Source organism: Phoxinus phoxinus (assembly GCF_949152265.1).
Source record: "Phoxinus phoxinus genome assembly, chromosome: 11".
In the NCBI taxonomy this organism is placed as follows: domain Eukaryota; kingdom Metazoa; phylum Chordata; class Actinopteri; order Cypriniformes; family Leuciscidae; genus Phoxinus; species Phoxinus phoxinus.
In genome coordinates this window covers 3,271,858-3,297,129 of record NC_136886.1, presented here as the reverse complement: position 1 = coordinate 3,297,129, position 25,272 = coordinate 3,271,858, and the positions used below count along the sequence as shown (strand labels likewise).

The following is a 25,272-nucleotide window of genomic DNA, read 5'->3' as shown; positions in this document are numbered from 1 at the left end:
TGGTGGTGGTTTGAGGAGATTCCACCCTTCTATGTAAAGCGCTTTGAGTGTCCAGAAAAGCGCTATATAAATGTAATGAATTATTATTATTATTATTATTACATCTGCAGTATATCTGCCGTCTTCCTCCCAACTTCTCAAGATCCATCGACCCAAATGCAGCTTTATTGAGACAATCCAGAATCGTAATCCATAGAACAGGCAAAAGGTCAAACACACGAGCAAACAATCCAAATGAGCAACAGGGCAGCAAACACTGGAAAAAGGGTCATTCGAAAAATAGTCAGAAATGCAGTGTAACAACATACAAGACTTTGCAAAGAATGACTGGAAACACAGGACTTAGGGCCTGTTACACATGACAGCGTTTCCAACTAAAAAACTTTTTTTTTGTGGGAACTATACGGTTATCCGGACCACACGTGTGTCTTTTAAGTCCCGTATAGTCCGTATAGTCATCCCTGATTGGTCTTAACCCCAGTGACGGGTAGGTTTAGGGGCGGGGTTAGGGGTACGCCATCGTGTGGTCTGGATAACCGTATAGTACCTTATTGCGTTTCGGCCGTTCATTTACACAACACTGGCGTTTTGAGTGCCTGAAAACGAGAAAAAAAGGGTTTCAAAGTGCAAGTTTTTGAAAACGGTCTCCGTGTAAACAACAAAAACGTGAATCTCTGAAAACGATGACGTCTTGCACATGTGTATTACGAGTTCAATCTATAGTGTTTTATCGCCATCTAATGGCCTGGCAGCAGATTACAGCGTTTTTAGTCGTTTTTCCGCGGATCCGTGTGAATGGGGATCGTTTAGACAAACTCAAGGGAAAAGCTTCACAGATAGTTGAAAAAGGAATTGGATAAGTAGATTTTCCTGTGAGTAGTGTGTTCTCATGTAGGTGGTTGCTGGGGTGTTGCTAGGGTGGTTGTTTACAGGCTTGTGTCCTTCCTCCAATTGATTGGGATCGATTTTTTCACTAATTTTTTTCTTGCACCTGGTATAAATTTTTTAAAATAAATTGTTGTAAATAAAACAGCGATTACTGAAGTACTGTATGTTTTGCATGAAAATACTATTTCAATCTTTCTACTTCAAAATGTAATGTTTAATTAAATGTGCTGCTACTTCGTAATTATTTGTGAAATTGACTAGCAATTTCTGAGTGAAAATTGTTTGAAAGGAAAGCTTATCTGGTGATGCTCAAGTACGGTGGCAATGGTGTGTTTCCTCCTCCCGTCCCTCTCCATCTTTCTCTGTGTTGCAGCGCATGGGTCGGGATGTGTTGCCATAGTAACCCCCATCAGCCTGACTCTGTGTGACCCAGTGAAAGATGGTGTGTCAGTATATTAGCGTGTGTGTGTGTGTGTGTGTGTTACTGCGGATGGAAAATGGCTGCATATTTCAATGCAGGGCTGGAGTGAGAGGCTAATGAATGGAAGTGTGCCATTGATTCTCTATGTGTTAGTAATCAGTTCAGCGTTTGTTTTCTTCCTGTTTCTTTTCAGGGTTTTCACGGGATTGGAAATCACATCAGAGAAGTTATTTTGCACATTTAGAAACTGCATTGAGGTTGTAGTAGCGTGCATGATTAGTACTAGAGTGAGGCTTATATAAGGAGTGTGGGTTTGCTGATGGATTATTCTAAAAATAATTTTAACTGAAAATAATGTAAAAGTGAAAACTGTATGCTATCTCGTCACAAAATTGTATTTAGAAAGAATGCACATCATGTAGGTTTAGTATAAAATAATAAATAATAAAAGTATGAATTACCACATACTACATAATTTATGAAACAATTTGTAAAAATATATGTTATTAAATAAAATATATAAAATTAAATTTAACAAACCAATGCATGTCATATTAAAATGTTAGCATATTTATTTTAATTATAACAACAATAAAATAATATTTCTCTAAAAGTAATGAAACGGATCACTATAATATATGAGAAAATATATATTATTTAAATGTATATTTATCAAGAATGCATGTCATATTAAAATATAAAAATATTTATAATAATGATACTATTAGAACAATATTTCTTTAAAAGATAAAATAATCACTTTATAATTTATGAAAATATTTATTTGTTTCATTGGATTATAATAATTATGATAATAATAATAGAAAATGAATCATAATTTATGAAAAAATATGTTTAATTGGATTATTTAAATTTATATACAATACATGCAATTTTTTGTTAAAATCATTGATCATGATATTTTCGATGAGGAAAAGAGCATTTAAAGATGTCTTCACATTTTCTTTTTGTGCTAATAATTATGTTCATTTGAGCATTTGTGTTGTTGAGTTTAGTGTTGTGTATTACCCTGACAGTGTTTTATTTTTGTACATTTTAGAGTATCACATTTTTTGTAGTTCAAACTTGATTTATTGACAATGTCCATTTTGAGCTTGAATAGTCCACCGTATTACAAGCCTGAAATGTTCCATTCTAGAAAACTGACATTTTAACTTTAACTTCCAGCAAGGATCTCAGCAACAGTATTTTATGTAGTTTGTGCTTACTGTACAGTAGGTGTGAGGCTTTCGTGTAATTCAAGGCCTCGTCCCCAATACGTTTTCACAGGATGCAATCCATTAACCACAAGAGGAAGGGTGAGCAGTCTAGATCTCTGAGCATGTGGACATCAGCTGTCCTACAGACAAATAAACACACACACACACACACACACATCTGGAGAGGTGTCTGGGGTCTTGCAGGATATTTTTCTAGGACTCCCATTACATACACAAGCTCTATGTGTGGTCAGGGCTCTTCTGCATGACAGACTTCACGAGTGTGTGACGGGGTCCTGCTTCACAGGCTGTGACCCCTGCTGGAGATACACAGGAACTGCAGACGTCTGCAGTGTAGCATCTGTGCCGTTTCCTCACTGCTGTGGGTGTTTCATGTGGGAGTCAGTGAATTATCTCTATTATTAGCTTCCCTCTGTGGCAGTGCAGATAGGAAGGCTGTGCATTGACATTGCATTTCTGATAAGCAAGTAAATATTATGTATACTCTTAAAAATAAATGTTTTTTTCGCAGTGATGCCATATAAGAACCATTATTGGTTGCCCAAAGAAAAGAAAAATTCTTAGTGTTGAGAACATTTTTCCATGGATGTTAAAGGTTCTTAGAGGAACTGTAAAGTGTAAATACATGTTTTATCTCCATGCAAAGCTCTCAAAATGCTCTCATACCCATTGAAAAGGAAAACAAAAATTTGACATGTATGTTTAATATCTCAATATTTCTATTGTTAATATGCCAAATGTTTTTCTTGACAGCAGTGAGATGAAAATGAGAGCAAATTGAGCACATTTTTGCTTAATTTTCCTGTTTCAGAAGAGATGTGCTCTGATTGGCTAAAACACCAATATCAGAGATCTCAGTGTAAACACAAAAGTTTCCCATCCCATTTTTCCTGGAGCAAAAGATCCGGTCTATACACTTATCTTATGACAACTATTGGCTTTTGTCTGTTGATTTTATTACTAAGAGCATCTTAAAGCAGCATCTGAGATAAAGTTGATACCTAAATTATTAATAATTAAGAAGTCTCTTGAGCTGTGAAAGTGCAACTCTGAGCAATCAGGTTTTCTTCTGGGCTTATGCATGGAAAGTGTGTGTGTGTGTGTGTGGCTGTTATTAATGTTTCAGGCTTGAGCTGCTGTTTTGTGGTTTGTTTGAGAGATTCACATCATTTGATTCCAGTTCTGTGAACATAATTCACAATCTTACATCTTGATCTAACAGATGCGTGGTGTAAAAGACTCTCTAAAGCACTTTGTTGTGTAAAAGTCGCTCATTTTTTAACACTGTGATTTCTAACGTTGTTCATGCAAAAGCAGTTTGATGGGATTGAAGTCATTTGATTTGTATCTTCATTTAATAATTGTGGCAGAAATGTGTTCATGTCACAAGGATATAAAAGTGAATGATGTGTTGGTATTCATGCACTGCATTGGTCTAAATCCCAGAGAGTCATTATTGTGTCTTTAGGAGCTTGTTGCACGAGTGAACTGCATCCAGTTAATGCTTTTAGTCTGGTTGTGCAGATCTGATGACTACACTCTAAAAAATGCTGGGTTGTTTTAACCCAATTTTGGGTCAAATATGGACAAACCCAAACGTTGGATCAAAAATGCAATTTAAAAATTTAACCCAATGACTGGGTTTGTCCATATTTGACCCAAAATTGGGTTAAAACAACCCAGCATTTTTTAGAAAATTGGCATTATGGCAGATATTCATGTGTTAATTATAAACCCAAGCCAAAGAAATGTGCATGCACATAGGTTATTGGTTTTACTTTATTCTATGGATTTTGTAAACTTTAATAATATGTATTTTAGACTGAAACACACATGTTTTGAATTTGAATATTAGTCTAAATAACTGAGTGTACGTTGACCTAATCCTACTGTAGATTTTGGCCTGTATGACTGTCTTAAATTTTGGATGCACAAAGATGAGTTAGAAGAGTGCTTTCAGTGTTACTGCTATACTTTTTTAAAGTTACTGCACCTTATAAAAAATTATGTTTTTATAAGGTGCAAATACAGTGGGGTCTTGCTTTTTACTGTATTTAAATTTCTGGTAACACTTTATTTCGATGGTTTATTTTGGACTTACTATAAGCAACTGCATGTCAACTAATTCTCATTAGAGTATTAGACTGCTATAGGTTAAGTTGACATGTACTTGCAAAGTTATTTACAGTCAGAAAGTCTGTGGAGCATCACAATAAAGTGTTAGCATATATTAAGCAGACAGTCGACTAATAATCTAATGATTGCTAGTTGAGATGTTGCAAAGTTACTTATAGTTAGTAGAAAAAGTGGACCATCGAAATAAAGTGTTACCAAATGTCTAATTCTGAGGTTTTATGCAACTTTTATGAAAATTCTGGCAGCCAGGCCCTGTGAAGATGCATTAATTTGCTATTTGCGGATACACACTGTGTACATGTTATGATTATCCGTGTTTCCAGATGATGTGCGTACATAACCTCGTGGCTGAAGAAGCGCAGGCCACACACAGTGTGTTTGGGAGATATATCTGTGTGTGGTTGTGTGTGTGTTTGTGTATACGTGTAGACATGGTTCGGCACCACTGGAGCCACATGAAAGAAATGAGATGGACAGAAAGAGATTCAAGCTTCATTTCACTCAGTAACTCGCTCACAGCTAATCTATTCCAGCATTTCCCCGTCCTCCTCCTCGTGCTCACGTGGTGCTCGTCGAGTCTGTCCCCGCTGGACTCTGGCGTGAAGAAGCTCTCGACAGACATCAAAGCTGAACAGAGATGAATGTGTGTTTGTGGAGAGTTTGCTGGTGTGGAAAAGCTATCAAGGGGTCTGTCGTGGGAAGTGTGTGTGCTTCTGGCGTTCGCTGGTTCAGACACGTATAGCCAGAAGTTTAACTCACCAGTTTTGTCAGTATAGATGAATGGTGTTGTAAATCTCAAAACACTTTCCATGACGCTGTATATGTACTGTAGCCTATATGTAATGCATTATATTACCCTTATAAAAAGCACTGTGGTGATAATGGTACAGTAATCCTATGGTGCTTCGATACACTACCGTTCAAAAGTTTGGGGTCTGGAAGATTTTTTTAAAGACATGTCTTTTGCTCACCAAGGCTGTATTTATTTGATTAAAATACAGTAAAAATATTGTGAAATGTTATTACAATTTAAAATTAGTGTTTTCTATCTGAATATATTTTGTAATTTATTCCTGTGATCAAAGCTGAATTTTACTCCAGTCTTCAGTGTCACATGATCCTTCAGAAATCAGTATAATATCCTGATTTACTGCTCAAAATTTATTTTCAATGTTGAAAACAGTTGTGCTGCTTCATATTTCTGTGGAAACTGAGATACATTTTTAGCATTTATTTGAAATGTAAAAGTTTTGTAACATTATAAATGTCTTTACTGTCACTTTTGACCAATTTAATGCATCCTTGCTGAATGAAAGTATTCATTTCTTTCAAACAAATCTAACTGACCCCAAAATGTTACTGTGTGTGTACTTGCTTGCACAACTATCTTTGTGAGGACCGGAGGACAAAGAGAGTAAAGTGAGGACATTTTGTCCGGTCCTCACTTTCTGAGAGCCCTTTAAAGGCCTGTCTGAGGGCCATGACTTGGTTTTAGGGATATGGATATAACAACTGTGGGTTATGGGTAGGTTTAGGTTCAGGGTTCGGGTTCGGTTTAGGCACTTAGTTGAGATGGGTCGGGTAAGGAGCTCGAAATTGCATTGTGTGTGTGTGTGCACGCGTGCGTGCTGTGATTTCACTGAAAGAGTAACTGTACTGAACATGACCAGGTCCAGTAATGCAGCTGTATTTGCACACGCTGGACGCTGCTGAACATCTGGACACAGTTACTGGCTCTCCGGGAGGTGGGGGTGTTTGACGGGGGTGTTGCCTGTGAAAGAGGGACTCCTGATCTCAGTCGGATAGTTTCAATGGATGAGAGTTGGATTAAGCGTGAACAAAGACTGGATGACTGTGCGTGATTTGGTGTGACTCAGCGATGAATGAAGGATTCTCGTTTCGCCCTCTGACGACATCTGCGTGTCTCAACAGAACCATGTTCTTTTCAAAGTGAGTCAAGTTTTTTTTTTAGTGATTATGAGGGAAAAATCGTTTGACAGCAATGTTTTATTTACTAATCCCTGTTTTGTTTGTTTAAAGATTATAAAAATTGGACGCTGTTCTGTATTATTTATTATAACGGATGGGTTTGGTTCCAAATTTTGATTGGATAAGTCGTGTTGGAAGTGAAATAGCCAAAGTAAACACACTTGTGATTAGTTGAAGGATGTATTAATGAGCTTGCAACCATAATAGCAGTTACTGCACTTTGTGATTGTTTTTATCAATGTTATAGTGAATATAAAAATAATACTGCTAATAATAAATCAATAATAATTTACTGAACGTCATGATGTATAGTATTATTTATTAATATTTTTAATTGGATTTCATATTTTCAGTTTTCATTTTAATTGTAGGCCTGGTTTTATGTTTCAGTAAGTTCATTAGTTTTTGTTTTTTGACTTTTTTTCAGTTGTAGTATTTTAATTTCTTAGTAAATTACTTACTAAATTACTAAATTTTCATTTTCGTTTATGTTCCAAATTGGATATTTATATTTTATTTCAGCTCTATTTCAATTACCAAATAGTTTTAGATAACAATAACAACACTGCTGATGTAAATATACTGTGCATTACTTGAAGTAAATCCTATAGTGCAAACAGATGCTGTGTAACATGAGAAAAGGCTCTTTAACATTCTCTTTAAAGAAGAAACGGACTGGCTCCTGTTAGTTAGAGACTAACCAGAAGCAGCAACACCTACATGATAAGTGTGTGTTCATGTTTACAGAGGTCAAGGTTCAGTCTAATTAGGATTTTTCATCCTTTTGAAGTGGAAGGATATTTTACTGGTCAGTTTTATGTTAGAGTAACTGTGCTTGTTTGAATCGGTCATCTGGTAAACAGCTCAAGACTCTACACACACTTTTTTTTCTTTCTCGCTGCGTATTGTGTCACTTATGGATTTTTTTCACCAATATGGGTGTAACTCAAAATATAGTCACAGCTGATATGAGTGCTGAACGCTGGGAGTTGTCACAAAGCCCCACATGCTTTTCATATGGAATAAAGTTGGGAGGAGAACATAATTGCTCAATATTTCAAGCCCAACAAATCCTCCCCACCCAAAGTCATTCCTCATTTTTTTAATTACACAGAATACAAATCAACCAGCCAATTTGAGCTATAGCCAGAATAAACAATGGTTTAATACTCTGTCATCAAGTATTGGTGTTGTAGTCAAATTTGGTAAAGTGGTCTGAGTTTTCTTAAGTACAAGCACGATCCATTCTTCAGAGAGACCCCATAGGACCTGTTAAAGTTATCAGCGCCACTGCAGCCTTTATTCCTGACAACACTTGAGAGTTTTTGTGAGAGTGAAACCTAGTTTAGAGATAGTAGACCAAGTTATTTAGACATTAATTCAACTCAAACTCCCTTTGTTCAATAGTCACAGTTCAGACGAAAACTTTATCTGATTGTTTGTGCCTCTTAGCCACACTTCTGACTATTTGCATAAAGACTAGTCCAATTATATGCATTAAATGTTTTGTGCAAATGCTAACAATATAGCGTTACTTAATAATTGAAATGCATTTCACAGCTTACATTGTAAAATTACATTGTAAAAAGCTACAGTAAAAACCTGTTAATTGGTTAACTTACCATATACAGTGGAACAGTTGTGAATGGTTTAATGTAATTTTTACCTTAAAATAATGTTTCTCACACCTGCCAGCTGTAGTGCCCATGATGACCACCAGAGGACACTCCTTCTGTCTTTACCGCTTCATGAACTACGTTTCCCATAACCCATCATGTTGATTACTGCCACCTGTTTGTCATTATGTCGTTTACTTTGCCTATTTTAACCCTGTGTGTTCATTCACTCATTGCGAAGTCTTGTTTGTATTACACTGCAATTCTGAGTACTTTATCCTGGTTATGGTCTCAATCTTCTGCCGGTTTCCTCTGCATTTGCCTGTGCTTTGGACTTGTTATTATCTGATGGTGTTTTGTTTTTGCGTGTACAGTATGACCCTGTGCAACGTCTATATATATTAGTGGTGGGCAGATCGAGGCTTCGTGAAACAATGAAACAGCCATATTGTAATATAAATAATGTGCCATATTGTGCCATAAATGTGCCATATTGTGTCGAGTCTTCGAAACAATCCAACACCCGTCTCAACGGTGACACCTAGTGGTCACTTGCAGGTGTTGATCTGAAACAACCTTGACAAAGAGCCATTCAATTTTTTGTTTTTTTATTATTGTATTTTTCTAATATGTGATATGTATATACTCTGTCTGTCTCTAACCTATCAGTCAATGTGTAAATTTAAATGCAAGCCTAAATATAACTAAACAAATCACTCTATAAATGTCACTATATCACCAAAAATCCGCTATCTCAAAATCAAACTCACAAAAACCCACAAGGTGAAGATGCATTGACTTGACTTTTATACGGATTGTGTGGTCTGTTCCCAACCCTGTCAATCAAACGCTGATTCGGCGGACCATGCCACCTGTCGAAACACTCCGAAGCTTCATTTGGCCATAGTCACGTGACATGGGTGTTTTGAATCACGCTTCGGATCAGTGTTTCGAAACATCTGCGCTTCGGGATCTCGAAAAGCTTCGGAACGTCAGTTTCGCGTCAGCCATCCCTACTATATATATGAGTATTGGTCATGTTTTATGGACAGGCTACTTAGTCACTGCATCTGAAAAATAAACAGTACGCCAAAAAAGTAGTATGTCTGAATACATATTCGAAAAACAGTAGGTGAAATGTCCTCGATGACCTACTACTTTCACTGAGATTCTGATTTGATACACACTTTACTATCCCATGAGGCCACGGGAGGGATTTATGAAGGGAAGTGAAGCGACGCATCTGACGCAACTGACAACTGATCATGGCGGATGTAGTACCTGTACAACCTGTACAACCCATTTTCACTATTACTATAGAACATACTTTTTTAATTCATCGTCAGTGTAAACAATTATTTGTTGGTTTAACTTAAAGTAACCTGGTTGCCCAAATTTTAAGTTGAAACTTAAATTAAAACTAAATTAAAAATTTGACTTAAAAGAAAGACACTTTATTGATTCCACTACTGTTAAGTAACATTTAAAGATTTCTTTGTTTGCAGTTTGCAGCTGTAACGCTACTAAAGTAACCAGCTGTATTTCTTGTCGTCTTTTTCCATTTTAAACTCGTACCTTTTGGGCTGTGTTTTCACAGCAGCTGTGATGAATGATTTCCTGAGTTATTTGGCGGTTTCCAATGTTCAAATGAGATTGATGGTACCGTTGCCCATTCTGGAGACCACAGTGGTTCTTCATGAATCGTCCCTCAGCCCAATATAGAGACAGCGAGCATTTCCTGAGAGACTGAACAGAACAGGACTTTTATTGCTGAGGGTGAAACACTGATGAACTAAAACTTTTCTGTTCTGAGATATCAATCGGAGCGTTTGTGTGAACAGTGTCATCTTGTGTCTGTATGTTTGAGGGTGATCTGCATTGTTACTTTAGTTTCATTTCTATATAGTCTACCCTAGTATTTATTCAACTTAAACTCAACCTTAAAATCTAATCTTTTTTTCAGTTAATGAAAACAACCACAAACACTGTAGCAACTCCCTTGACAAGTTGACATTTACCCAGAATGCTTCAGTATTATGGAAGTGAGTTTTGCACATTGCAAACACACAAAATCTGTGTTGTTTGCTCTTTTAATGATGTAATATCTCTGTATGGTAATCTCACATTTCCCGTTCAAACGAGACTAAAACTTGCTGACGCAGACTTTGGCCAACTTTTGGCTCCAGAGTGCCACCATTACATTTTTAAATGGGTGGAAATGGAAACTGAAGTGGAAAAGAAAAGCATTAAGAAACATCCTTGCGGGAGTCGTCTCTAACCGTTGAGACATGTAGGCAAGTCCATTCTCTCCCCTCGATGCCCACACAACCTGTAATTAGCACAAATTGCTGGCTTCTTAAGTTGTTCTTCCGAACATCAACAAGCCATTTTTGTCCTCTGATTCTTTGGCACCCATAATTCCCTTTTCCATCTCTGTAGTCTCTGCCGAGTCTGAAACCACAAAGTACTCTAGAACCGGCATGATAGCAAGAGACAGACTGTGATAATGACTCGGGTTCATTATTAACATCGCAGGCGTGTCATTATTAACATCGCACGCGTGTCATTATTAACATCGCAGGCGTGTCATTATTAACATCGCACGTGTGTCATTATTAACATCGCACGCGTGTCATTATTAACATCGCACGCGTGTCATTAGATTCTTTAATGGCTCTTTTGAAGAACTTTAGTTTCAGCAAATAACCTCTTCTGATCCAGAACCATTCTCACTGTGTTCTTGGTTTCATTTTCTTGAAAAATATCACAACACTTTGATGCATGAATTGGTAATTTATTATTACTAAATAATATAAAATGTAATAAAATGTTTTTTTTTGTTTGTTTATTTAGTTATTTGTATGTGTATTATTTTTCTGTTAACTTACTCTTCTTTTTACTTTTAATTAAGGATATAATCATTCATAATCCTTTTTTTAAGGCCCATTCACATCAAGGATGATAACTAACAATTACGATAAAGTTATAGTTTAAAAAAAAAAATATATATAAATATAAAATAATATCACTTCAACTTTATAATCATAACGATACAGAGAAACGATATTGTTGGAATCACTTTCAGAATTATTTTTTTCCAGCTAATGAATGATACAAACTCTGACAGCCAATCAGAATCCATCCTGCTTTGAAGACCTCGATCATTAAAGCGGCAGACGACAAAACTGCAACTCGCACGTAGAATAAACAGAACGATGTCGTCTAATATAGTTATCGTTATAGTTATCGTGCTTGGTGTGAACGGGCCTTTACACCTCTCTTTGCTACAATAGCAGATAGTAAAGATATTGTGGAGCTACTTAATGCATTATAACTTGTTGACTTTATGTTGTTGTGAATAGAAAACACAATGAAAAGGAGTTTTAAAATGCACAGGCATGTTTTGGGCTTAAATCACATCTTTTTCAAGACTGAAGACGATTTATGATCCTAGTGTTGCTTTCCCTCTTTCAGAACAGAGGGAGCGTTTGCCAGAACAGCCCGTCTAGTTACGGGACTGAGGCTTTGCCCTTCATAAACTCACTGACCTTAATCTTTTCCGTTCCAATTGCTACCCATCATTCAGTTTTGCATCTACATCCCCTAGAATGTTTTTTGGGTTGTAAATGCAAGCCTGTTTCAAAGCCAGAACTGAGCTTGTGTGGTAGAATGAGTCTCTGGTCATATGGTGAAGACATCTGCCTCATTATGATACTCCCATTGAGATCCTGCTGTCTGTTCCTAGGTCAGGTAATGGAGCAGAAAAGTTTCCCATAGGAAAGACAAGTGACAAATCATTTATATTTACTCTACACTCTTAAAGACCCCCGTGGGGATCTCTCACATGACAAACCATGTGCAAATTCATAAGTCAACACCATGGCTGAGTATTTTCTCCTTAAAACTGCAGTGAACCAACGATGGTCTCAAAAACTCGGTTTTAAACCGCCTATGTTTTCTACCATCACAACAAACATGTGACCAATCCTGTCAACGTGTGTGGCGGAGAACACCTTAAGAAGGGACAGGAAAAATTGGGTACATATAGCAATATAGCGAGTCATTTATGTATATGATGTATAATACGATGTTATGATGAACTATATGCCTTTCTCAGTGTATTGGATAAGTACTGTGTAATGGATAAGTACTATAATGTTCAAAGCATTTCTAAAGATGCTGATTTTTAGAAGGCAGCTGGTTTATAAATGGTTTATGTAACATTATACATTATTATTAGCTGTTTACTCATTTGCATATTCATGAATCTGCATATACTAAATGAAGCAATGGTGTAAAAAACATGTAAATATGTCATTTTGATTATCTAAGATGAGTTTTTAAGGACTTACAATTATTGACTCCAGGGGGACTTTAAAAATAAGGGGTTTTCAGAGTGATGCTAAATTTTCGGTTCCCCAAAGATCATTTCAGTGAAAAGTTCTTAAAATAACCCTTTTTTTTTTCTTGTGAAGAACATTGAATCTAAAGAACTGTTTTCCACTATAAAGAAACTTTTGTGCAAATTGAAAGGTTTTATGGATCTGAAAGGTTCTTCATGGAACCATTGATGCCAATAAAGGACCTTTATTTTACTCTCACTAGACAATACTCAGTATGTATATTGTATATTGTCATATACATATAATGTATATTGTCAGTATATTGTCTCACAGTGCTACTCAGATCTTCCTCCTGAGAAAAAGACCTCTGTAATCTCACAGGAAAGCTTGGTAAAGAGATCTCAAGATAAACTAAATTTCTTAAGTTACTGTATTTCAACTATTGACTCATTTGTGTCTAATTTCTAAAAGAATTGTAAGGGAGGAAACAACTAACACAAACTTTATGCTAAAAGTTAAAACTTTAGGCCCTGAAAGAGCAAACTCTGAGCAATAACACGTGCCCAGGGTGTGTTACTGTGTCTATACTTCTCTCTTGCATCATTCATCCTTTCTGTGTTTCCTCTAAACATCTTTATCTCTCTCTCTCTCTCTCTGTGTGTGTGTGTATGTGCAGTTGGGACGAGAGCAGCTCCATCAGCAGTGGTTTGAGCGATGGCTCTGATAACCTGAGCTCAGAGGATCTCAACGCCAGCTCTTCTCTGAACTCTCTCCCCACCACACCTGTCGGCTCGCGACGCAACTCCTCCGTCATGGTAAGCACTTCTCAAGGTCCTTCAACGTTGCTTATTTGGATTCAGTATAACTTGGCATGAACGTGCATGTCAACAAGCAGGCTTGAGACTTCATTTACAGTATATGTTGCACTAAAACACCACTGATTATGGGCCCTATTGTAACGCTCTGAAACGCAAGTATCAAACGCGAAACGCAAGTAGCTTTGTGGGCGGATCTCGGGTGCTATTGCTATTATACCGGCGGGATAAATGACTAATGCGCCCGGCGAAAATCTAAAATGTGTTGGTCTGAAGTCGCTTCATTATTCATATGTGTGGTTTGGGCGTAACGTGAAATAAACCAATCAGAGCGTCCTCTCACATTCCCTTTAAGAGCAGGCGCGCTTGTTCCATGGCGGATTGCTATTATAACGGCGGATTTACCAGCGCACGCAACTTACATGATGGCAACGGTGATTTCTCAGTCTTCAGAATTTAGTTTCCTGGTTCTTGACGGACAACGCACATTGTCAGATGTCCTTATATACCGATGTGTCTCGCCACTATTGATCAAAAAGGTTTGATCCGGCATTACTACAATTAGCCTGAATCATTTGGGTAAATGTGTAATCTAGATTTATGCCTATTTTTTTTTAATCTTCATGGACACAACAATTCAATTCAATTCAATTCAAGTTTATTTGTATAGCGCTTTTCACAATACACATTGTTTCAAAGCAGCTTTACAGAAAATGCATTTCAAAAATATACATACAAAAATACAGTTAGTTAATCATGAAATTTAGGGCATAACATATCGCCGGCGTTGGGTCGTCTCTTCACAGGCGTCGAGTCGTCTCATCACAGGCGTTGGGGCATCTGAAGTCTCCATGAGAGGCTGGATACTAACTGGAGCTGACAAACTCTATTTGAGTTATCTCGGGACAGGCGTCCCGAGATAACAAAAAAAGGCAGATGGGAAATAATTAGCGTAGCTGCTGTTCTTAATATGAATGCATTTGATCTGATTTAACTGTAGTATAAAAGGTATGAGATGCATCATGTGAATGCTTGGCTAAAGAGATGCGTCTTTAATCTAGTTTTAAACTGGGAGAGCGAGTCTGAGCCTCGGACAGTATCAGGAAGGCTATTCCAGAGTTTAGGAGCTAGATGTGAAAACGCCCTCCCTCCTTTAGTGGACTTAGATATCCTAGGTACGACCAGAAGCCTCGAATTTAGCGATCTTAAAGAGCGCGATGGATTATATGGCGATAGAAGATCTCTTAAATACACAGGAGCTAAACCATTTAGGGCTTTATAGGTCAGTAACAATACTTTGTAATTGATACGGAACTTAATAGGTAACCAGTGTAGAGATGATAAAATTGGTGTTATATGATCATATTTTCTTGACCTAGTAAGAACTCTAGCGGCTGCATTTTGGACTAACTGTAGCTTGTTTACTGAGGATGCAGGACAACCAGCTAATAGAGCATTACAGTAATCTAGTCTCGAGGTCATGAATGCATGAACTAACTTTTCTGCATCAGAAACTGATAGCATATTACGTAGCTTAGCAATGTTTCTAAGGTGGAAAAAGGCTGTTCTTGTGACATTTGAAATATGATTTTCAAAAGACAAGTTGCGGTCTAGTATAACACCCAGGTCTTTTACTGTAGAGGATAAAGTAACAGGACGTCCATCTAGATTAAGGTTGTATTGTAAGAGGTTTTGTGGGCAGTTTTTTGGACCAATCAGTAATACCTCCGTTTTATCTGAATTTAATAGAAGAAAATTACACGTCATCCAATATTTTATATCTTTAACACACTCTGTCATTTTAGATAATTTAGTGTTATCATCTGGTCTAGATGAAATATATAATTGAGTGTCATCAGCATAACAGTGGAAACTTATTCCATGTTTTCTTATAATATTACCAAGTGGCAGCATATAAATTGAGAATAGCAGGGGGCCTAATACAGATCCCTGTGGCACTCCATAATTTACTGACGTTATCTTTGATTTTTCCCCATTTAAATGGACAAAATGGTAACGGTCTGATAGGTACGATCTAAACCAGCTTAATGCCTGTCCCTGAACACCAGTGTAATTTTGAAGTCGATCTAAGAGTATTTTATGATCTATAGTGTCAAACGCAGCACTAAGATCGAGTAAAACTAGTATTGAGATACAGCCTTGGTCAGAAGCTAAAAGTAAATCATTTGTAATTTTAACCAGCGCAGTTTCTGTGCTATGATGTGGCCTGAATCCTGACTGAAACTTTTCATAGATATCGTTTTCTTGCAAGAAAGAGCACAATTGAGCGGACACAACTTTTTCTAGTATTTTAGACATAAATGGAAGATTTGAAATGGGTCTGTAATTTGCTAGGTTATTTGGATCTAATTGTGGTTTCTTAATAAGAGGTTTTATAACTGCCAGCTTGAATGTTTTTGGAACATGTCCTAAAGATAGAGACGAGTTAATAATATTGAGAAGAGGCTCTTCCACTACAGGTAACACTTCTTTCAGTAGTTTAGCGGGTATTGGATCTAATAAACATGTTGTTGGTTTAGATGCAGTGATAAGTTTATTTAGCTCTTCCTGTCCTATAGTTGTAAAGCGCTGTAGTTGTTCTTGAGGGGCGATAATTGAGGCTGAATCATAAGACGCTGTCAAAGATTGTACATTTACAATTGTGTTTCTGATGCTTTCTATTTTCTCAGTGAAGAAATTCATGAAATCATTACTATTAAAATGTAACGGAATATTTTGTTCAGTTGATGTATGTTTATTTGTTAATCTAGCCACGGTGTTAAATAAAAACCTTGGATTGTTTTGGTTATTTTCTATTAGTTTGCGTAGATGCTCAGACCTGGCTGATTTTAGAGCCTTTTTATAACGTGACATACTGTCTTTCCACGCAATTCTAAAGACCTCTAAATTAGTTTGTTTCCATTTGCGCTCTAAGTTACGAGTTTCTCTCTTGATAACATGCGTAGCACTGTTGTACCATGGTGCTTTAGTTTTCTCTCTAACCTTTTTTAATCTAATTGGTGCAACAGTTTCTAATGTACTAGAGAAAATGGTGCTCATACTGCTAGTCATTTCCTCTAGTTCCTCTGTTTGTTTGGGTTCACTGAGGAGCGGAGATAGATCAGGTAAGCTATTCAAGAATCTATCTATAGTGGTTGGAAGGATTGTTCTGCCTGGTCGATAACGTGGCGCAACATGACACATTTCAGCCGTACGTAGTATGCAAGTTACCATGTAATGATCAGTGATATCATCACTTTGCGGTATAATATCTATATCGGTTGGATCGGTTCCATATGATATAATTAAATCTAGAGTATGATTAAGACGATGAGTGGGACCACTAACGTTTTGCTTGACCCCAAAGGAGTTTAATAAATCTGTAAACGCAGCTCCTAACGCATCATTTGTGTTATCAACGTGTATGTTGAAATCTCCAACAATTATTGCCTTATCGGCATTGACCAATAGATCTGAGAGAAAATCTGCAAACTCTTTTAGGAAATCCGCGTAAGGCCCTGGCGGTCTATATACGGTAGCCAAGGCTAGAGATAATAGGGATTTCTTTCTTACATCTAGGAGCGTAACATTTAGAACAAGTACTTCAAACGAATTAAACCTGTGGCCTGTTTTCTGAGTAACATTAAGAATATCTCTATAGATTGTTGCAACACCGCCGCCACGACCAATCAGACGGGGCTCATGCTTATAACCGTATCCTGGTGGAGTGGACTCATTAAGACCGAAATAATCATTTGGTTTAAGCCAGGTTTCAGTAAGGCAGAGTACATCAAAGCTATTATCAGTGACCATTTCATTTACAATAACCGCCTTAGGTGTAAGCGATCTAATGTTTAGAAGACCTAGCTTTAGAAATTGTTTTTGTTCACTAATATTGAGATTTTCTGGTTTAATCACAATTAGATTTTTCTTAGATCCTGCAGTAGATTTATTGTTTGGCCTCACTAAACGAGGAATAGACACAGTTTCTATATAGTGTTCTACACTGGTACTTATATCAATTAATTTGGGACAGCAAAGAATGTGATTTGGACTTTGACTTACTAGTCATATGGTGTGTAACGTCTTGGAGATGTTGTCCGACAGAACAGCCGCTCCGATTCTGCTGGGGTGCAGGCCATCAGCACGGTAGAGCCTAGGTCGCTCCCAAAACAGATTCCAATTATTTACAAAGAGCAGTCTCTGTTCATTACACCATGACATCAACCATTCATTTAGTGCAAACAATCTACTGAACCTTTCTTGTCCTTGTCGGTACGTGGGAAGCGGTCCAGACACGACGATCTTTGCTTCAGGCGATGTTCTGCGTACCGTCTCGATCAGGCTCCTGTAGTCCCTCTTCAGAACCTCCGTCTGCCGCAGCCTGATGTCGTTCACCCCCGCGTGCAGCACGACAGCTCCGACGCGCTCGTCACCGTTCAGGATCTCGGGGACCTGCGCAGCGACATCGAGAACACGAGCACCAGGAAAGCAGTGAGTGCGCACCATACCTTTACCTGAGGTAGCGCGGACATGCCGGACCATGGAACTGCCGATGATCACAGCGTCGTCGCGTTCCGTCTCGCGAAGAGGGGAGAAGCGGTTCCGGGTGGAGATCTCGAAGACCGGGAGGGGCGGAGAGGTCCTTGCTCTGGTCCTGGCTCGTGTCTTCCGCTGTGGCATCATCCAGGGTCCATGGTGCTGTGTCGGTGTCGGGGTAAACGAAACCAGGGGTGCTCGGGTCCTGTGCAGAGAAATACACGGAGTAGAGGAGGCCGGAGTCGAAAAGTTACTAACCACTGACTTGTGAGCATCGGCGCGTGATGCTTCAAGCGCTGATCGTCGGTCTCGCAGCTCGGCCTGCCTCCCCAGCAGATCACGGATCTGCTTCTCCACGGACTCCAGCTCCAACCGCACCGAATGCAGCTCAAACGTGTCCTCACCTGCACTCAGAGGTAGACACACATCCGATATATTCGCCATTATGACAGATGAACAATAAATTAGCAGTGATGCTACCAATATCACTACTAATTTAGGACTGAAATCATGGATAGAACCCGTATCCTTCCAGTGATTCCAGTGTAAATAAGACGGTTGATAGGCGAGACCACGCGTGCAAATGCTAGCGGGCTAACTTAACGTTAGAGATAGTAACGGAAGTTCGGAAAGTTGGATATAACCAGCGATATCAAAGCAATCCGATTGTTTTTTATAGAGAGTAACGTTAGTATCGGAGATATGTTCACATGCTCACAAACTAACAGTTAAGCAATTCGAAACACAAACTCCAAACACAACCAAAGCGGTTCGAAGCACAAGCACAAACTTCAAACACAAACAAGCGATTCGAAGCACAAGCACAAACTTCAAACACAAACAGAGCGATTTCAGTGATTCGAGTGTAAATAATACGGTCGATAGGCGAGGCCACGCGTGCAATGCTAGCGGGCTATCGTTAGAGATAGTAACGGAAGTTCGGAAAGTTGGATATAACTAGCGATATCAAAGCAATCCGATTGTTTTTTATAGAGAGTAGTATCGGAGATATGTTCACACGCTCACAAACTAACGTTAACAGTTAAGCGATTCGAACACAAACTCCAAACACAACCAAAGCGGTTCGACCACAGACACAAACTTCAAACACAACAAGCGATTCGAAGCACAAGCACAAACACAAACTTCAAACACAACAAGCGATTCGAAGCACAAGCACAAACACAAACTTCAAACACAACAAGCGATTCGGAGCACAAGCACAAACACAAACTTCAAACACAACAAGCGATTCGAAGCACAAACACAAACTTCAAACACAACAAGCGATTCGAAGCACAAGCACAAACACAAACTCCAACACAAACAGAGCGATTTCAGTGATTCGAGTGTAAATAAGACGGTCGATAGGCGAGGCCACGCGAGCAATGCTAGCGGGCTATCGTTAGAGATAGCTAGTAACGGAAGTTCGGAAAGTTGGATATAACTAGCGATATCAAAGCAATCCGATTGTTTTTTATAGAGAGTAGTATCGGAGATATGTTCACACGCTGGAAAAATAGAAAATGCTCGTTTCTAAATTAGTGTAAAGAACAAAATCAACGATTTATGAATCAAGTCGACGGAGCTTCAAACACAAACACAGCGCTCACTCGCGACGCATGCGCAGATCAACCAATGCGCAGATAGATGCGCACAATGATTTCCCTCATGTGGTAATACTTTTCCTTGTAATTATGTATGGTTTGCAAAAATGGGAACTGCTGCGTCTGTGTAGATGAGAGAAGCAAAGTGTGTGTGTGTTGTGCACACGCTACATTATGGCCAAGCATGCACACTTAAAATAGCATATAAATAACTCGCCACTGTCTTTAGACTGGGTTTCTCCTGGTCTGTGGCGGAATTGTTTTCTGAAACTGCAAAATATCACCAGGGAACGTTTGCGCCGGAGCACGCCTCCTCTTTTCTCTGAACCGCCAAGTTCATTCCCTAATTTACCGACGTGCGTCTGTGGAGGGAAAAGTCCGCTGTGCGTCGGGTGCAAAATAGAGGATGGATACCCGACCCGAGCCCGACGGGACCCGCCGGGTTCGGACAGATATTTAGAAATGATGTTCGGGTTCGGGTCGGGCTCGGTCACATCAGCGCGATAAGGCATTGAACATTTTAAATTTAAAACAGCTTATGTAGGTAGCCGATGTGCCTGATGCTTTCACTTGATGCTAACGTTCGTTTTTGTGATTAAAATACATGTAAAATATTACCATAACATCCGTCTTCCTGTGTGCGGACATTTGTTTATGTAGCCGTGACAACGAAACACGTGCATAATGTGCGCGCGCTTGTGTTAAGAGCGCTTGTTGCTCCGCGCGCTGATGCGCTGTCCTGTTGACATTTCCGATTGCCTTCCTACAGTTGCTTAATAAAAGCGGGCTTTCCACACAAACAAACGTACAATTGTCATTAGTATGAGAAAAAAATGGGATTTTAACTGCCGGTCTCGGGTCGGGCTCGAACATAAATATCTTTATGCCTGTCGGGCTCGGGTCGGGTTCGGTACTGCTCTGTCGGACGCGGGCCGGGCTCGGACTGAAAAATTCGGCCCGATCCGCACTCTAGTGCAAAATAGGAATGATACATGCGTCTGCGTACAAAGTAATTTGCGCTGGATGCAAGATAGCGCCCTAAATGTTCTGAATGGGGTTAGATTCAACTGAAGCCCTACTGACAACATGCTACAGATTTCAGCTTGTAAAACATGCTGACAATTGACGTCTATGGAGAAACACACCTCACTGCATCCATTAAACATGAGTGGATTTCTGTCAACACACTTTTTCGGTTTGCTTTTGGAAAGTGCAGGTATAAGAAATGATTTTCTGTGGTAAGAAAATATCCAGAAACTCATCCAACTAGCCAAGTCCGACTCTCATTTGTGGTTTAGGTGGATCTAGATCAGATATAAATCAATCTACAGCTGTAAATTTCAGTATGAAGTTGAACATATTCTGTCCATGAGGTAGAAATTTAACCAACCATTCAAAATATCTGGGGTTAGTAAGACTTTTTTTAAAGAAATAAAAAAAAAACATCCAGCAAGGATGCATTCAATTGATCAATAGTGATATTGAAGACATTTATGATGTTATAAAGGGTTTCTATTTCAAATAAATGCTGTTTGTTTAACGTTAAATTCTTCAGAGAATCCTACAATTAAATTTGACGCCGCAAATATTAATGTTTTCAACATTGATAATAATCAGAAATGTTTCTTGAGCAACAAATCATCATATTACAATGATTTCTGAAGGATCATGTGACACTGAAGACTGGAGTAATGATGCTGAAAAAAAATTCAGCTTTGATCACAGGAATAAATTACATTTTAACATATTTAAACAGTTATTTGATATTGTGATAATATTTCACAATATTACTGTTTTACTGTATTTTTGATCAAATAAATGCAGTTTTGGTGAACAGAAGACATTTCTTTCAAAAACACAGACCCTGAATTTGGTCTGAACTGAAATGATCAGAACCGCTGCTTAAAAAACAAAACCGAATGAAGACACCAAGGCACATATTAACATGACTTCCGGATCTGTTTTTGACATTGTTTTTCAGTTCCTGCTCTGGTAAACATTGGCATAAAATAACCTCCGAGGATTTGTTTTGTGTCAAGACAAGAGAACGCAAGGCGTCTTGACAGTTTCAGGCTCGTGTTTCAGACTGTGGTTTGGTGTTTGCTGCCATCTTCAATTTAACGTGTCTTTGGTTTGGAAGTCTGGTGTTTTTCTCTAGAACTGAATGTTTCTGTTGATAAGAAGCTGTATAGCAGTCACAATTGTGACCTAAAGTACACAATTCTCAGTTTGTGGGTCTGTTTTTGTCTCACCAGGTTATAGAAGCATCTTTTAAATTGATATTTTGTTAAGACGACATCACAAATAATGATTACAAATAATGCAACATAACCGAAGTATGAGACACGTGTATCATAATCACCCCCAAAGTCAGGCCGGGAGAGCTTTTACTCACATTAAACCAGCTCAAAAGCCTGGCTTTGATTTTCCTGGATGAATGAAGCGCAGCTGTTTTCTATCGGCACGTCATTTGCTTGTTTGAAGCACTTGCTATCAGTTCTCGATGAAATCACACCTTTGTTTTCCACGTCATTAAAGCCGCGGATGTCAATAATCAAGCTCGAAACAGACAAAAAGGGGAACAATATGACTTGATATACTTTCTGAGCTGCTTTAGTAATCATGATTACATTACATTTTGAAGATATTTTCAATGTGCCATCTGGTCTTTACTCAGAAACAGTGTGAAAAGAGAAATGTCATGTTCTTGGCATTATATTTTTGAGCACTTCCATTTGCCAAAGATGGCGGCATGTTATATATAATGCAAAGTTGTTGTGCTTATTAATGCATTAATGTACTCTGTGCCTACATTGAATGTACTGTAGGTGTAAAAGTCTTTAAGGCTTAGTCTTTTAGATGAGCTCAGTTTAATCTTTACGCCTTTGATTGCTTTGATTTATTATTTCTCAGATAATGTGAGTGTGTTGTATGCATTTAATTTAACTTGGAAAAGTAAGTCACGAATAGGCCTGCATATGAGCTTGCATAACTTTGCAGTTGAAGTATCAATGTGGGCCAAGTCATAAAATACAGTATAAAATAAATATAGTAAGTAACGTAAATAAATTCTAATAAAATATACAATAATTATGTCAAATATTTTATGGTGTAAAATTAATATTTTTTATATATATATTTATATATATAAAAATGTAGTGCAAATATACTACCGTTTTGGGTTATTACTTCTCAGATAATGTGAGTGTGTTGTATGAAGCCTTTATGCATTTAATTTAACTTGAAAAAATGTTCAGTCATAAATGACAGGAAAAGTAAGTCACGAATAGGCCTGCATATGAGCTTGCATAACTTTGCAGTTGAAGTATCAAGATTCCATGTGGGCCAAGCCATAAATTACAGTATAAAATATAGTAAGTAACATACTTAAATAAATTCTAATAAAATATAAATTCATTATGTAAAATATTTTATGGTGTAAAATGAATAAATATGTTTAATAGAAATTTAGTGCAAATATACTACCGTTTTGGGTCAGTAATATTTTTTGAAAAGTGTCTCATTCTCATACTTTATTTGATCAAAAATACAGTAAAAACACTTCACAAATTATTACAAGTTACATTTTTACTATGTGAATATATTGTAAAATGTAATTTATTCCTGAGATCAAAGCTGAGTTTTCAGCATCATTACTCCAGTCTTCAGTGTCACATGATCCTTCAGAAATCATTCAAATATGATGATTTATTGCTCAAGAAACATTTCTGATTATTATCAATGATGAAAACTATAGTAAAATGTAGTATAGCATGATTTCTCATACTGAATATACTCTTCTAACATATATCCTCTGCTGTGTGTGTGTGTGTGTGTAGTTGCGAACGGATGCAGAGAAGCGTTCTCTGGTGGAGAGTGGACTGGCGTGGTACAGCGAGGACTGTAAGTCCTTACGGAAGGCTGATGGAGTTTATGACACAGGGAGCCTGAAAGCGGAGCCGTCCTGCAAGTGGAGGAAAACTCGGCTGCCGGACGGTCCGGCGCAGGACAAGATGGGGAAAGGAGAACTGAAGAAACCTCAGAGTCTCGGACAACCCGGGAGCTTCAAGAAGAGCCGCAATCCTCCTGTGGGCGTCACCTCACCCATCACACACAATTCACAAAGTGTGCTCAAAATCGCAGGTATGAACTTCATTTGTATTATTTTCCTTTATTTATTTGATGCTAACGTTTAGGCTTTAGCTTTGACATAAACGGACTGTATTTTCTGATTTGGACATATTTCAGACATAAGATATACAAGACATAAATTCAAGAGGTCTCATTCTTGGCAGCAAAACAAAACGTTTTTGTTCTCCAAACATGCAACTCCAGAAGAATCATATATTAATGGTACTATATCATGATTTGGAAATGAATCAGTTTGGACAAACTTAGGTTGTTTACGTTACGACTACTGTCATCCATAATCTCTTGTAAATGAAGACCATGTGTGATACAGAGGCTGGCGAAGTGTCCCTTCAAACTGATGACACATTTGTGTGGAAACTTTAAAAGGAACCACATGAATAGTATCAGAACTCAGTCTTAACTTAAACAAATAGTTCAAAGTTCATCTTTTTACTCACCATCATATCCTTCCACACTTTTGTATACAATAAAATGCAGTGGCCATGAGGCCGTAAGACTGTAAAAAGGACAATAAAGCACCATAAATGCATCATAAAAGTAATCTATTGTGCTATATATATATATATACCTTCTGTATTAAGTCTTCTGAAGTCATATGATAGATTCTGAGTAGTTGTCCTCTGGAAAACAAACTCTCAAACCTCATTCATGCATCTTGTCATGCTGGTTTGTTATGCCATGAACATGCAAACGATGACAGAATTTAATTTATCATGTTTTCATAGAAGAATTCATGAGGTTCAGGTTCATCTTTTTACCATCTTCTCTTGATGCAGTCTTCCTGTCTGCAGTGTAACCTTTCTATGCTGGATCCATAGTTTAAAATGACATTTAAATGTCAGCAATCCAGCGCACTTAGAAGAAAACCAGCAGCCATGGTGCCGTATGCAGTTTTTCTCCGTCATACTTATGTTCTGTTATTAAATTACCCTCCCAAATGGCAAAAACATAATCACCAATTTAAGGAATAAAAAGCATAGAGGTCATAGCACTGAATTAAACTGTTGGTTTCTGTTGTTTTTGGGTGTGTGTAGCCACTTTGAAGTAAAATTACACTATAATATATATTAATATGAAGCTGTTTTCAACATTGATAATAATCAGAAATGTTTCTTGAGCAGAAAATCAGCATATTAGAATGATTTCTGAAGGATCATGTGACATAACGAGGCAAAAAAAATCAGCTTTGATCACAGGAGTAAACTACATTTTACAATATATTAAAATATATTTTTTTTCTTTTAGATTGTAATAATATTTCACAATATTACTGTTTTTACTGTATTATTGTTTAAATAAACGCAGCCTTAGTGAGCTAAAGAGTCATTAAAAATTTTTACTTTAAATTTTTTTTACAGAACTGTAGTATGTATAAAAGTATTGCATACTGAGCACTCTATACTATATAATGCAGAACTGGTAATAATATAAGAGTATTATGTTAGCATGCAGTTTGGGAGCCGGAAAGTGTTCATTTTGAAAAGTAAATCAATTGTTTTATCATTTCAAACCCAACAAATGTGCT

The 25,272-nt window shown here is 37.7% G+C and overlaps 1 protein-coding gene across 1 annotated transcript in view; it reads left to right on the top strand.

Moving 5' to 3' along the window:
• Nucleotides 1–25,272, top strand: part of nav1b (neuron navigator 1b) — a 75,102-nt gene that overhangs the window by 18,496 nt on the left and 31,334 nt on the right. Inside the window, exons 4-5 of the mRNA XM_079627205.1 lie at nt 13,311–13,449; nt 23,435–23,738. Of these exons, the coding sequence (XP_079483331.1) occupies nt 13,311–13,449; nt 23,435–23,738 (443 nt within the window). The remainder of the gene's footprint in view (nt 1–13,310; nt 13,450–23,434; nt 23,739–25,272) is intronic.